At 40.2% G+C, this 16,367-nt stretch overlaps 1 protein-coding gene across 4 annotated transcripts in view; it reads right to left on the bottom strand.

Annotated features, from left to right (window-relative positions):
* The window catches only part of tsnare1 (T-SNARE Domain Containing 1), a 179,824-nt gene that overhangs the window by 61,739 nt on the left and 101,718 nt on the right, over positions 1 to 16,367 (bottom strand). For all 4 annotated transcript variants that reach the window (XM_056381151.1, XM_056381152.1, XM_056381150.1 and 1 more), the window contains one exon: positions 5,886 to 5,958. In XM_056381151.1, the coding sequence (XP_056237126.1) occupies positions 5,886 to 5,958 (73 nt within the window). The remainder of the gene's footprint in view (positions 1 to 5,885; positions 5,959 to 16,367) is intronic.

Here is a 16,367-nt window from a genome sequence, read left to right on the forward strand (position 1 = left end):
TCGATACACAGAAGTTAATGGGACGAGAAAGAAGTTGTTTAATGAACTGAATGGTCCAAAATATTTGCGCTCACTTACAACTGGCTGATAAGAGAGTGCTATTGATTGTTTTGGTGTTGAGAGTGTACAGAGATGTGGGCAAAGACTTCTCACAGTTTCATGTAGCGATGGCCTCTGATAATTACTGCACCAGTTGAGCTTGTAGAGAATTAACTTTTGAACCTAACAAGATCAAGAGGTTGGGTTAATGAATTGTGCTGATTGACTAGATGCATTTTTTTTTCTTTTGGTGAGTTAGAGAAGACAGGAATACATGTTTATACTCACCAGCTGCTGAAATAGGATTCAGTCTTTTTCTGCCTCTGTTGTTTTTCATGAGTGATTGATTGATATTCGTCTTTTAAGGGTAACCTCTCTCTAAATCTACTACCTGCAGGGTGTTAAGTTGCTCTTTGAACTCTAGTCTTGTTTCTGTTGGGGGCATTATGCACATTACGATAACAGCACCAATAAATGATTTTTATGTTTGAATGAAATTTCAGGAAAACAAATTTGAAATTAGATTTTCCATTAAATTTATGCTACAGTTAATGCATCTAATCATGAACATTTGAACACATGAAAATGTTTCTGTGCTCAATGAAACACACAGCTTTGTTTATGTGTGGCTGTCTGGATGGCAGTGTTGGTTGGTTGTCAGTCCACCACTTCGGTCCTGACTTAAAAATCTCAACCATTATCCATTTAAAATTTGAATTTGTCCGACACTTTCAGGACCAAACACCTAAACAGATGTTTGTTTTCCACGGTCAGCCTCAGTTGTATGGTGTGTTTAGTGCTAATTAGCAAATGTTCGCATGCTAAACAGGTTAAACAAAAATATTTCAATAATAATCCCTGTTAGCTTGCTCACATTAGCATTTAGCTTGAAGTACCACCAACCCTAAGCACAGCCAAATATTAAAGGTTACCTGTGTGTACCCTTGAGGTCTAACAAATGACTTGATTGAATTTCCATCCTCATACAAGGTTTGCAAGGCTGAATGTTTTAAGATTTTGAAACCTGCATTGTTTACAGTCATGTTGATTAACTTGCAGTCTTCTTCTTCTCTGCCTTTTTTGTCATGTGGTTATTCATGGTCCCCAGACGATGAGTCCTATCATGGCAACACTTTGACTTTAAATCTTGACCATCAGGACAAAAAAATCAAATACAGAGATTTCCAACAAACTGAGAAAATTCATGCTCTCAAAAGGATGAACCTTTTCACTCTATGAGCTTTACTCTGGCACCACCCTCAGGCCAAACTGAGTTTGATTCATTCAAGTCTCAAAGGGGAGAAACCCTTATAAGGACCCATTGAGATTTCTGGTATCTCCTTCTGAACAAATTCATTCATACGTTCCAAACAGGCCAAACAAACACAGGTCTGTAGTAGATGATAACATCCAATAGAAACAAGCCTCTAGCATCCAATCCCAGATTTTAATCACCAAAAAACCAGACAATGTTCTCTTTTTATGTGCACAAATGAAAATGTTTTTAACACCTCTTTGGTACATTGTGCCAGAGTTTACGTCTGTCTGCTAAACCTTGATGATTGTGTATCTTGACTCACAGGCTTTAATATAGTGTGTCCTTAGCCAGCATGAATAAACCATAAAAGCACTAATCCTTCCTTCTTGAGCCTATTCATTTCTTTGTATTACCTGCTGCTTTTGCAACAAACGCCTCCACAGCAAACACATTATTCATATCCGCCACTACACCAAGAAAGCCTTGTTCAAAAAAGGCCAAAGGCAATTTCAGTGCATCTCTTTTTAATAGGTAGAGGTCCATTATTGTGAGGCTCTGTAATGATCAGATTAGACTTCTGCTGTGGTATAATGCTATGAACTCTGCAGTCTTCTGCAGAGTCCTCTTCTATCTCTCTGTTCATCCATTTGGGTGGGAGTACACTATGTTCCTCCACCTTCTATGTCCAAAACACCATATCAACAGTCCTTCACATGCAAATGAGAAAATGGCTGAAAGACTCAGTGTACTTCATGCATGTGTGATTGTCCTGAACGAGCACGAGATGTAGCACAATTCACAAACAGAAGAAACTAAGAATCCTGAGTGCTATGGAAGGAAGTGTTCCATTTATTCTACAGCTGTGTCCCAATTCAGAGGTCTCATCCCTCAGAGGCTGCATTTAAAGACCAACTGAGTCACAGCAGGGCCACTAGACTCATAGTCTCATTTCAAAGGCTTCTTCAAATGTGTCCAACAGGTGGATCCTTCATGGCCCAACTTATTCCAAGATTCATTGCGCACCAGTAATGAAAGCTAACAACACTGACAGAGAGCCTGAGGATTACACCGTGAAATGTAAGTACTGTGTTTCAGCTCAGTTCAACAGCTTACGGTACAGCTGTTAAAACCAAGGGCAAAAATAAGTTTGTTAGGTAATGCACTTTAAGTGAAATCTCTAGCTCTGTTTGGTTTGTGTCCATCCCTGGTGCCGCAACGCAGCAGTAAAGGCTGGAACAGCTGGTGAAACAAAGAGAAAATCCTCTGTGAACCAGACCGTCTCATTTCAGTTCAGCCTTCGCGGTCTTCGACGCAGGCGAAAGGGGCCGCACCTTCGTAGCCCGTGTCCTCCAAAGGATGTGGCCCCTGAATTGGGACACAGCTTATATCTGACTGAGGAAGTGAGATGAGTGACATTCCTCTGGGTTACCTCAGTTTTTACCAGTAGGTTCCTGGATCTTTCCTTGATTCTGTATGTTAAGCTACAAGCTACAATGGCAGGTATGCTCAAAATACACGCCGTTTATTTATGCGGGTTGTTCAAGTTTGGTGAAGGTCGCTATAATAAGTATTGAGTATTACAAACAAAACCTTTACACAAATTGTAAAAAGTGTACATATGTGACTCAGCACCTTGTTATTTGAAGAATCCGAACTAAAAATGAAAGTTCACCCTAAATCCTGAAGCTAGGTGATGTTGTGTTCAGCGCTCTGTGGGTAAGAGATTCAAGCGTGATGCAGTTCTCAGTGAGGTCTTGGGTCTCAGTGGATGTTTTATCTTCGGCAGCTGATGGAAAGCACCTGCTCTGGTGTGACATCATTGATTTGGGTGTGGCTGGAGGCAGAGCACACTTGAAAGTTTGAGAACGGTCTGAGTCAGCCTGACTCTAAAGGGTATTTAAAGGGCATCTACATTAACCTGATTGAAGACAGCAGACAAAAGGACACTCTACAACAAAGAGGCACCAATTAGAACAAGTTATTGCTCCTCTTTCCCTCCAGAAAACCACCACACACAAATACACACACGTTTCTACACACAGTTTTTACACTTAACAGTTTAGCGCCATAAAGCCAGATGTACATAAAGATTTTAGCTCTTTGCTATTGTTCTTATATTGTGGGCTCTAACCTTTCCAGTTACAGCCCACGATGTGAACACACAGTTCTATGAGGAATCCTGCTCAGAAATGTTTTTGATTCATAATTTTTTATGGACGAGGGCGACATTAACTTTAAAAACACCTTAGTAGTAGCATAATAATGTAAATGAGGCTTGTGTGTTCAACATGGTGGAGGACTTGATGTGAAAAACATCTTGTCAAAGGTAGCGAATTAGCATATCATTTGCTAGTTATTGGATGTTAACACAAGAGCTTTGCTAACCTCTTCAACTCCAGTGTCCTACCACCGTGCTATTACAAAGACACGTTGAATGTCAGCATTGCTCTGATCTGCAGAACAGTTTTAAAGGTCATTAAGTAGCAAAACTTTAAAGTATATACTCACAGGGAATGTATATGTAATGTAAACAAAGTGATGCTGCAAGACTTCTTTAAAGGTGCAGTCGTACTCTACATGTTAGAAGCTACAGCTAAATGATGGGTGTCTATTTTTAATTTTAAAAGGGTATGTCTTATTTTTATAGTCATCCAATCCTATGAAAAGACCAAACGCAACAACTAAGCAGCAACAAAGTATTATGTGTCTAACAAAGTCTGATATAAATATAAAACATGAAAAAACACATATAAATGTTCCACAGTACACAGAGTGACATGTTACTGTTTGAGTAACTTTTATTAAAAATTAGAGCATCCAAATGTTTTCGGAATTTATGGATTTAGTTAAAGCTCAGTCCACAGAGAAATGCACACAGCCTGTATTCATAAACTGAGCCTTAAAACCAGCCATCAGGAACTTCTGGAACTTTGTGATGTCACAATAAAGCAGTCACCAAACCCCGCCCACCTGGACCCACCACCCAACCTTGCAGGATTTGGTTTCTCTGAGTGTTTACCTCAAATCTTCTATATTTTTATTGGATCTCTTAAGGATTCTTAACTGAGTTTTGTTCAGCCTCTCCAATGATCTGTTCAGCTTAGAGTTGGACCTCTGAGAAAAGAATGAGCTGCTTGACGTCTTCGTCTCTGTAGCTGCTGCCCAGGGAAAGCATATACGCCGGCGTCGGGCCACCGTCGGTCCCTTCCATGCACTCGCATTCTCTCATTTGCAGTCCCAATTCATCGCATTCAAAACTCTGCACTTTCTGGTGGTGATGGAAGGGTGGATCCACTTATAATATATAATATATATTATATGTATGAACGTATTCCACTCTAGCTGTCCCAGGTGCCCTATCACCTCCCTGATGTCCCTGATGGTCTAGGCATCCGAGCAGCGTGAGCAGGAGGCAGGGGCAGCTTTGGGCTTTGGGCAACACTGTGGGCAGTGACCCCGATGCTGCCAGCTCCGGTTTACAGCTCCATACCAAATCCAGCTGGAAATCCAGCATTTTAGTCCAAATTTGTCTGTCCAGCTCATTTCAGCACCATCGCCAGTAGGGGAAAGTTTTACCAAGCTACAGGAGTAAGCTACAACCCATTACCTGTGGCATCACTCAGAAACAGAGAGAAGCTCCAGAGAGAAGCCTGAGAGAGGAGATGTAAAACTCCACTGAGATTGTTTTTGGAGAAGAAGAAGAAAATATGGAGCTTTAAAAAAAAAAAAAAAAAAAATAGATTTACGTCTCCAGTGGGAACCAGTTGACGTGGGGCTGGATCAGAAAGGACATGCAGACTAACCGAAAGGCTAGATTTTTGGTTTTGTTTTTCGTGGGATTTGACAACAACAGAGAAAAAACCCAACCTTATCTTTCAAAGGAGTCACTGGGGACACTAAAGATTTAAGAGATAAATTAGGTTCCCAGTTATTTATCTGGCCACAAAACAAACTGCAGATGAACGGACTGTCCGCCGGCTTCTGCTTCAGGTGTTTTGCAGAAACAGCAGAAAGATTAAAATTTGGAAAGTCATCTGCCTTATCACACCTTTCACTTCTTCCCAGAATTGATCTACAAACCCATCACAACATTATATTTTCAGCTTTGTCTATTTGTCTGTGTCGTTGTTTGACATTATTAAGCAAAAACCAATTCTCCAGTGAACGCTGCTGATGGAGCTAGACGCCGCTGATGGCAGATTTGTGACCCAGCAGCAAAGCCTTTATATCTGCCCTATATCTGTGCGCTAAGTTTCATTCTTTTTGCCAAGTCTGAATCACTGCAGGGTGCAGAGAGCCATTTACAGATATCAGGGCGTCTAAATGGATTTTCTCTAACCGGCCACTGTCTGTATGAACCCACAGCATTTTGCTTGTCATCACAGAATCTGTGGCGGCAGCGAGGTGGAGGTTAAAAAGTTTGTTTTGCCCAGCAGAAATTTTAGAGCTCGTGTTATTAATCAAGCGCATCGAATTAAAAAATTACCACAAAGGTTATCCATGCTAATTGAGTCAGGGACAACAATATAAACAATATTCAACACACTCACACACACACACACACTCGCACCATGGATACACATCTTACCTATGGCGTCTCCTTGTTCATGGACCATACTGGCCAGATCCTTCATGATCTGACTGACGTCCAGCATGTCTCTCTGTGGAGGAAACACACAGTGAACATGGGTGTTACAACACCATTCAACACAGTGTCTGAGGTCTATTAATGGAGATGAGATGGAAACACATTAAAGCTACAGGAAACACAAGTTCATGACTTCGAAATGTGTCATTTACTCTTAGAAATATCATCAATAAATATTACTTGCTACCGTGTTTTATTTCATTATATTATTTCTATTTCTGGGTTTTAAAGAAAATTGTTGCTGTGTGTTTTGTCACATATTCAAAAATGAAACACTGATCTTCTCTGGGTGTCACCTTTAATGTCATGCTAACAGGTTATCAGGCTAATTAGCTTCAGACACAGGGTGTAAATTGGTGTAAGTAAACTGAAAAATTTGCCCGGTCTGTACATTGCTAGCTAGTTTACAAATAACATCAGTACAGCCACTATATTGGCTATTTGGGTGATTAAACACAGACAGTGCAGTTTTCACAATATACATATATATATATATATATATATATATATATATATATATATATATATATATATATATGCCCATATATATACATGGGTTGTGAGTGTCACTCTGTTTTGCTGAACACAGGATTGATTCATTTTGATGTGTGTGAAACAAAGATGAGAATCAGCACCTGTAAGTCTGAGGCCAGAAAACCAATCAATGTCTTCATTATCAATAATTTTGATGATTGTTTTCTTGATTAATTCATTTTTCTTTATTACTATTTGGTCTATTAAATGTTTAAAAAATAGTAAGCAGAAAGAACACATGGTGATATCCCATCAGTCCAAACCCTATGGTTTCATTTTCGATCCAGTTTTACTATCAAACAAGAAAAGATGAACTTTTCTTTGTTTCGTTTAATCGACTGATCAATTTATCATTGGATTTGAACTGTGTTTCCTATTTGTTGTTATTGTTACCTACTACAGATCTTTGTCAGTGTCTTGGTTCAATTTTTTTAAGAGAAAAAATTTAATGAAATCTTAAGTAAAGATTAGATAAAGAAGAAAATAAAATACTTAGGTGCGGATTAAATACCTTCATCATTTCAAGTCCTAATCGTAAAAAAAAAATCGTATTTTTGTCCACAGTGATCTCCATATAGAGACAGTCCACACGTATGTATCACATGTGTAACTATATATGAATTTGTACAAAGAAAGGAGATGTAATTTCCTGTCTCTTTAAATGACAAATTCAGTGGATTTGTGTTTAACCCTGAATGTTTTCTGTTCACTAGAAGTAAAAAAAAAAAAAAAACAAATAAAAATCTGTTCAACATTTTTGTTCAGTTATTTCTGTGTCAGGGTGCAGAGCAAGCTAGTGCAGCTATGGCTGACCACAGTTAATTCTCCACAGCTTTGAATCTGCTCTCAATGTTTCAACTCAAAGCAATATGAAAGCTTCTAAAATCTCTGTCTATCTCCTGCTCACAGGTCCCCCCTTTCTTCCATTATGGCTCTGTGCAATCACAGCTGCGTTTGTGTAGCCTAACCCACTGGGCCATCCATCACAGGTGGCGGAGATTGCTGTGGAAACTGGCAGCCATCCTGCCACTTGGCAAAAACCATTTGAATGGAGCCAAAATGGCCCCTGGCAAACCTCGTAATGCCTGAGGTTTTTTTTTTTTTTGCATTTATCTTTGGGCAACCCTGTCTATCATGCTGTAGCAGAATAACAAATTTATTTTACCTGGCAAAGCATTGGGCAATCAGGGCTCATTTCATCATAATGACAGAACAGTGTGTAACCAATTTAGCAAATAATGTGTGGAAGTGAATGTGAATAGGCAACGAGAGAGAGGCACACACAAGGAGAAGGCAGGGATGTGATGGGTTGGGACCCCTGCCTGAGGGCTGAGTGGGTGGCCAGGCTTTGGGCCAACACTGTGCCCTTTTCCATATTTCATGGGCTTTAAATTCTGCTCATGGCCAATCTAGCAGGCACTGGATCCTGGCACCGGGCTCGCCACCAGAACTGGAGATTTTTCTCCAGGTTTTCCAACAGGTTTACTAAAGGAGGCTCTTATCACCCAGGGCAAGTATATCAGCACTACCTGCTGATAGTTTCTGCTTCACCCGATCAGGTCTATGTGGTTTCTCAACACCTTCAGCCTGCTTCACTTGGTCTGAACTCAAGTAAAACATGATACAGTCCTCACATGTCACGAATCCACACTACATACTAATGCCACACATGTTTCTAGTCTGTGGTGTGTTCCTGCTGACAACCAGACAGTAAGCATGCTGGATTTGTGAGTGTGATTCTGACGGATACTACTCTCCTACAAGCAATCACCAGAGAAAGTAAAGAATCTGAATAAAGACATTTTGCTTTCTATCAGTGAAGTTTAACGTGCGCTGACATTTCAAAGTCACAGGTAACAGGTGTTGTATTATCTTCTGTTAGTATAAAGCAGTAAGGTATGTTGATTTGTTTGTATACTAACTAACAGCTATAACAGTAAACTATACTGTACTACACATATGTAGTTCATACTGTGTAGAAATGTAGCATTAGTCCTGGGTGTCCTTCAAAACCTTTTGATATTGGTACTTATATACATACAATAGGCTGCACATGGTAGTAAAGCTTTTTGTTTTACTTTAGTTTTATTTTCAAGCTCTGTCTCTTTAATAATAATAACAACAATAATAATAATAATAATAATGATAATATTAATAATAACTTTATTTATATAGCACTTTTTAAACAAAGTAACAAAGTGCTTTACTGAAAAAAAGTTAAACCAGATAAAAGAAAAATCCAAAGTACCTGAGCAGAATAAGAAGAGTAGAGCAGCATAAATTAAATTAAAAAAAAAAAAAATCTCATAATTATGCAAAAAAGTCTGACAGGAAGTTAAGAGAGGAAATAAAATATGTAAAAATAATAATTAGGGATAAAACACCCTCAAACGTGTTTGTGTAAATAAACACCCAATCACCAGCATTATTAGATCTTGGTCTAAGCATGCTGCATACTGATTGGCTCTTTGACATTGATGAGATTTACTCATTTACTCTTTAGGTTTCTACATCTACATCATCGAATGACGATGATCCTTGATAGTGTCAAACTAATTCATTATTGAAGTTGTATACCCAGTACAGATCTGTAGTATCGGCTTACTACAAACTGACCAAGAGGTGTAAACATCAAGTCATGTGTCTGTCACTGTCAATGCTTCATGTACCTTTGTTGGATAGTTACTTACTAAGGCTCCGATCACACTCTGTCCATCAGATCACGAATCTGATGGAATTGTTTCCTGTAAGTATTTCCTTGTTGCTTTAATGAGACAGAGCAGCAGCTAGCTTCAGTGTGATTGTAGTGTAACTTCAGCTGCTGTCACCACGAGGACAGAGGAGACAGATCATGGACGAATGAAGACAATCAGACAGTGAGTGGATATTTCCACCGTGTTCGCAGACACAGTTTCTCTGTATGCCTCTGAATGTTTCAACACCTTTGGCATGAACACAACAAACATTTGGCTGAAATGCATCTCAAAGCAGAAGTGGTGTGAGGAATCACATTTCACTCTGTCGAAGCTGTTTCTTACATTTACACTTAGCTCTGAAAATTACTGAAACTCTTGTCTTTGTTTATTCTTTTTTTTAATGTTTAGGATTTTCCTGGTGCTTATAAAGATCATATGAGGTAATAGGTGGTTATGAACATTATATTAGTCCAGACTCGAACCCATGGCCGCTGCAGTCAGGACAAAACTTTTGTGGTATGACATCAATCACATTATTATTGTAAGGAAGCTCCACCACAGGGGCACTACTTCAGGAAATGTATCACTGTAATCTCTCTGGTATCAGAGGGTTGTTCACACAGGAGACACAGGTCCTTAAAAACTCCCACTTCCAGGTTCCTGACAAGTTTTTATCCATTAAAGATTAAACTGCTGATTATGCAACAGTTAGGTCCAACGAAGAAATCTGATTGGACGAGTCATTCCATGAGTGCTGATATAGAGTACAACAGCACTGGGACTTTTAACTACGCTTCACAGGTGTTCTATTAACCGCTAATCAGCGTCACATTAACGGTCGTTATCTCTCTTAGATTGTAACAAACAAAGATGAAAATATTTCCAGAAATAACATTTGAATGAAATGATGTGTGGTCGTCAGAGGATGAAGGAAGAAGTCTGGATACTTCAGCGCACACCTGAGGTAACGAGTAGACAAAGTAGCTAGCTAGTGTGCACTGTGCAGGTCAGGAAAATGTTTATGTGTTGCTTAGCAACAGCCCGATACGAGTCCAGCCGCCGAACTATTTGTGTTGCCGAAACCAAATAAATGATGAAATAATCAAACAAATCATAATCTGTTGGTGCTTATTTAACTAATATGGCGCTCGTTGAACTGTTGTGTAAAAGCTGCCTTCTGCCTCGTACCTGTGACCGAATCACAGCCGTGCTGATATTCAGTACATCTCTCCGTCTCGTCTGATGTTGCTTAAATATCAGTAATATATCAGCAATATAAGTACAAACCTGCCTATGTGCAATAATAAACCTGCAATATTATCTGTGCAATTTTCTGAGGAAATTCCTCTTTTAAATTTTTCCTTTAACACACCATGTTAATCCTCAGAGTCAGAGAACATAGACAAGATGAAGTGGGCCAGGGCCAGTGCTCTTACAGCTGACTCTCACCCCCCCTGTGAGGCTCACATGCAAAACATGCACTTTCCGCATAGAGATCAACAATGTCACAACCGGCGTGATGCAGCCAACGAGTCAGACCTGTCGTCAGCGCTGACTCTCACCTCTGACGTCTCCCGTCAATCCTGCCACTGTTGTTATTGTGTGACTGATGAAAAGAACACACTTGAACAAATGAAAGGCTCCAAGGCTCTTTATATTTTCATGAGACTAAAATGTCAGACTGCGATTCAGACATCTGTTTCATCTGACACCGGGCCACTGCAGAGACAGCAAAAACACAATTAAACTTGGGGCCAAGATAAAAAAAAAGAAAAAAGAAGTCACAACAACAAGCCTGCTGGCAGCGTCTGACTGACACCTCAGTCACCAGCACTGCATGTCTCACATTTCTCCAGTCATAAGGATCTGTCTGATACCGGCTGATAGCAACACTTGTGGGAGAGATTGCAGCTGGATTCATAGCTTCTCCAACCTGCAGATCGTCGGATAGAGGAGGAGCAACACAGGTAAAAACTCCCTCCTCTTTCCTGTTGCTTTCATGCTTGTATAACCCAGAGACTGTTCATCATTCACAGAAACCAGCTTCAAATTCAGCGGGCGTCCCCTGTGTGATCGCTCCGGTTGTGTCTTCTTTTCTTTATTAACAGTAAAATTTTGCAGGGCACAGTTTGATACGTCGCAAGATATCAGCACAACGAAAGATGATTTACATTCCGGTGTGTGACAGCGAGCCGCGGGGATTAGAGACGTTTCATGCAAAGATTGCAGTTTACGGAGGCCGGCGGCAACAACACATGCTAATACATCGCTCAGTCTCACACTGCAGACCGGTGATGAAACAAAGCGTGGAGGTTTCCTCTCGTGCCTGCAGAGGGAAGTGTGGCACAGCGGAGCGGCAGACTCCTCTCTCCAGCTGCTTTAAGGTGAAGCAGCCTCAGTAATAAGAGCTGATTGAGTATGCAAGTCAGCCACGAGGAGGGAAAGCGCTGATAGACAGCAAGCCCCCCTGAAGAGGTGTCTGGGAGATTTAAGGCGTTTTCACACCTTGTTTACTCGGAGAAGTTCCCTGGAACTCTCAAGTGTTCTCTCCCACTTAGTTTGCTTCTTATGGCCAAATGAGTGTGGAGCAATCGGAGCGAGACCTCAGCGAGAGGGAAGTGTCTCACTGCATCCTCAAAGCAGAATGACGACTCCTGTGGACGTCAACGTGACCCGACTGTGATCAAACCACGGCAGCTCTGCTCATGTGACCACGCCCATTCACACGGAACCACTTATCTCATGTGTAACAGGCTTCCTCACCGTCGGCCCGTAACCGTGTTCGGACTGAAACCGACTGAATTACAGCGCTGATGTCACCTCAATATTTCATGTGTAGTGATTTTATCTAGTGCACTGAAAGTGGATATATGAAGTGGTGGATCATTAAGAAATGCATTCAAGTATAAAAGCTGAATGTTTCTAAAAGAGGAGTGAGACAGGATTTTAAAGTTATAATCTGTGACTTTACATATTAAAATGTCTAAAAACCAACTAGAGCTATGATCTATATGTTGCTGAGTTGTGTTCTTACATTACATACACAGCAGGACTCGTCCTGTGAAAGCAGTTGGAAGATGATGGTATTGCTTGCATCATGGGAAATGTAGGATCCTAATGTAGGACCGAACTTCATGCACTGATGTTAAAGTTCACTGACGCACAGCTGCAGCATGAATAACGCCATGTAACTGTTATACCAACTGTTGATTCTGGACTAAAATGAATCAGCTGTAATTTCATTCTCCAACTTTACTGCTTCCTGAAAAGACTTAGCAGGAAAATATTTCAGATTTAGTGCAAATAATGGAACTTTGACTCAGTGCTGCTGGTCGTTTGTGAGGAAGTTTCATTTTCTTTCTTTCTTTCTTTTTTAAAATATATATCAGGTTTTTTTTTTTGTTCAATTCCCGTCTGTGTTTCTAACTTTTGTATTTAGTTTAAAATAAGATTAAAACATTAAAACTATAAATAAAAAATAGAAACTGGTGATGTTGAATTTTCAGATTTTACTCCATGAGTAATGAAAATATAAAGATATTACTCTTTGTTATCAGCCTATTACCATATTATTACTTCTCTTTTCCATCCACATATTTTCTACTGTTTTTCAAATACAGGAAATAACTGTAAATATATCCCCTAGTGTTATTGACAAGACATTATCTGTCTATTACCTGCGACAGCATCACCCTGCTGTTGTTACATCAGCCCCATAATAAAGTCATGAAGACAGCGCTGTGTATTTAGAGACTAGGTTGTTGTGTAGCTCAGGTGTCATCTGGTTTAGGTCGCACATTAACCAGCTCTGCACTGACAGTTGTGATTTGGCCGTGACGTTTCCTCTCTCCACAGGCACTTTAGTCATCATTCGCTGTCAACGCTTGTCATTTCAAGTCCAGTCTGCGTCTCCCGCTGCAGGGTTTCTTTACAGTGCGCCGAACAGCTCAGTGCAACCGTGCTCCCGATCAGTCCTGAATATAGATTAGAACGCATCCTTACATGAACTCAGGATGAACAAAGACTTATCGGTTTAGACGAGTGTTCCAGATACACTTATTTAGATGTAGATACATATATCTCTATTCTGTACAGTACGCTCTACCGACAAGATATCCTCTCAACATCGGGACAAGAGACTCACCCTCTCCTTCACAAAAGCAGTGAGCTCTCCATCCTGACAGAGACCTCTTCATCACCTCCACCCCCACAAACATGTAGGCCTGAGATCTGTTTTATGAAACCCCTCCAGCACACTGCATATAAAAAGTTGCCTCGACTCAGCAGCCCCCTGAGCGCTTCTTTACACTTCCCTGTGCATCAGTGAGAAGACAGAGACCTACTGGCTCTGCTATTTAATTGAAAAAGGAACATCAAAACAAATGGGAGGGCACCTTCGATACAGCAGCTGCAGGCTGAGCACTGTGCATACTGAGACGTGGGCAGACCTCTAGCCTCTGCTGTGTCTGCTAATGTTCAGCAGACATTTGCATTTGACAGACCTCTTCTATCTGAATGAATCTGAAAACTTTTATTAATTCATTAAGTTCACCGAACTACAGTACTACCACCGACGCACCGGCTTTGACTCTAAAGAGCTTAAAACCTACTAATTCAACAAGCATGGTAAGATTTAAGCTTGGCCGATATCCAAAGTGTAAACTCTCAATTCACCCCAGCCCAACTATATGATATATATCACGGTGGGCGTGGGGCAATATAATGTAATTATATTGTTATATTTTATGTTTCAGGTATTTTTTTTAACAATACATAATCATATTATTGTATTTTATGTTTGTCAGCAGGGCAAACTGCTAAACTGTTAAACTGAAAAAAAAAGACATCATGAAAAATATTGCATATGGTGGAAAATATTGTGATATTTGATATTATCAAACATCAGCCCAAGCCTAACGACAACATGTTGCATTAAAAAGTCTGACAAAGGCTAAAGCGATGTACTGAGTGGACGCTTTTCAGTGATCATCATCCAAGCAGTGTCACGAAACAAGGCAACAACATTCATTTCAGGATATTAAGGATGTTAAGGTCATTAACATCATTTTTTACATCATCTGTTTTCTAAATGCTGATCTGAGGCTCAACCCCACATACCTGACCTTTTTAATCATAATTACATTTTCATCATTCATTAATTTGCTCTTAAATTACCATTACTTACGTATTGCTGCCATTTCTATCTGTAGCTGATATTTACAAAAAAAAAAATCTATTATTTCAATTTTATTTTCTATCTTTTCAACATTAATTACGTCAGGATGTCATTTTAGTTCAAAATAAAGTTAATTGATGGGTGTGTTAGAGTAAACTGGAGATCATCTTTTAGTTAGTTAGTGTTATCTATGAGTATTAAGAGTTGGAGGAAATAAGAGCAAACTGTCTTTTAAAAATATATTAATATAAAGAATTTACTGCTTTGAATTGAAAAACAGATATTGTTTTGTACATTTAGTATATTTTGGGGATTTTGAAGTCACATGACTTTTCAGCAAGCGCAGCGCTGTGCGCCGTGTTTTGACTTATAGAGTTTAAACTAGTCTGCCCCTCTCTACAGGTGCATTTTGAATATTTTATAATAAATTAAATGGACATTCAAATTTATTCTGTAAATGCACTGTTTACTCGTCCAATCTGATATCCTGGATCCAGTTAAAGGAATTTAAGACCACTTTCTCTGGACCAATGACAGTCCAGTGAGTGGCATGTTCGTCCAATCAGGTGCAGGGGGAGTTGAAGCTGAAGTCTACATAAATAAATGACTCCAATAATAACTTGTAATCTCGGGTGCAGATTACAGACACATGCTTCTGTGAAGTTATGGATGATCAAAGTGGCTTGGACAAAGGACAAATAAGTTTATCTGCTGTTCTCTCTGATGCTCCGTCATCCCTCCTCCCTCTTCCCCGCTCTCACTCTCTTTGATAAGTGTGCTTAATGCTGATATGAAATTCTCCCCACATCTCCCACCCGAGCCCAAAGGCATCGGGCGACAGGACACAGTGTCACTGCCACAGCAGAAAAAAAAAAAAAAACCTTAAGCAGATTTACTTGCACGCTTACTGGTGAGAAAAGGGAGGAGGAGGGGGGGAGAAAAAAAACAATGACATTTTTCCCACACCGACTGCAGGATAGGCATCTCTTTTTTGCCCTCACTGAATAAATGGTTTGTAAATGCAGAATCTTGTTTCCTCTCTGGCGGTAGCCGAAGGACCTAACACCCCTGAATATGATAACAGGATGCCGGCAGCAGGGCCTGAAGGCCGGAGAGGACACCCAGCTGAGGTTACAGTCTGCTGAGGCTCAACCGGCTTCCTCTCCTCTCCTTTCAAAATAACATGGTGGAGGCAACAAATGACATTCATTCCTGTTACTATTAGTGAATATCTTTGTGCACCATAATGCTGGGAATAAGGTTTCTGTGAATCTGTCCATGTGTTCGCCTTGATGCAGACCAAGATACGGTATGATTGTTTTACTTCCTGTCCGTGTGATTGCCCTCCTTGCCCCGATTAGTTTCACCTGCTCCATATTACCCTTGCCCTCCTTGTGTGTAGACGCTGCAGTGAAATGACCCGGGGGTTTCTGAGTAGCAGCCATGATAAGAGCCAGTCCGGTTCTCTAAATGCTGAGGAAGAGAGCTTCATTGCTTCCTTTTTTATCTCCTTTAGCACAGGAAACACTTCCTATATGACGGGAAGGAGACAACGCCATCCCACTATTCCTTGTGGCGGCAACATTTAAAAGGACAAACAACTGTGGAAACGCTAGTTGGAAACAGACAAAAGAAACTGTGGTCTCTGGTATCTTGAGAGTCTTGAAAACTTTAGCCATTTTGTTGTGGTATTATTATATTCATGGTAACAGAGGAGGATTCCTAACAATTTCAGTGACCCCTCTGAGCTTTAGTCTGTAACCACCAGCACTTCATGTCCACACAGTATAACATCAGCTGGAACAAAGAACAAATTATAGCTGATAACCCTGAAATTTGCATATTCACTGAGGTCCACTGAGGATGAACTCTTTCCATGTTGGACTGAGCTTGAGGTTTTCGTACAGAACCAAACTAGAGCATAAGACTTTCATACAGGAGCTGTTGAGCTGTGTCCGATTACAATGCACTGTATCTATTCAGCAGACGCCTTTGTCTAACGCAACCTGCAACTAC

This window comes from Seriola aureovittata, chromosome 7, assembly GCF_021018895.1.
Source record: "Seriola aureovittata isolate HTS-2021-v1 ecotype China chromosome 7, ASM2101889v1, whole genome shotgun sequence".
NCBI classification, from domain to species: Eukaryota; Metazoa; Chordata; class Actinopteri; order Carangiformes; family Carangidae; genus Seriola; species Seriola aureovittata.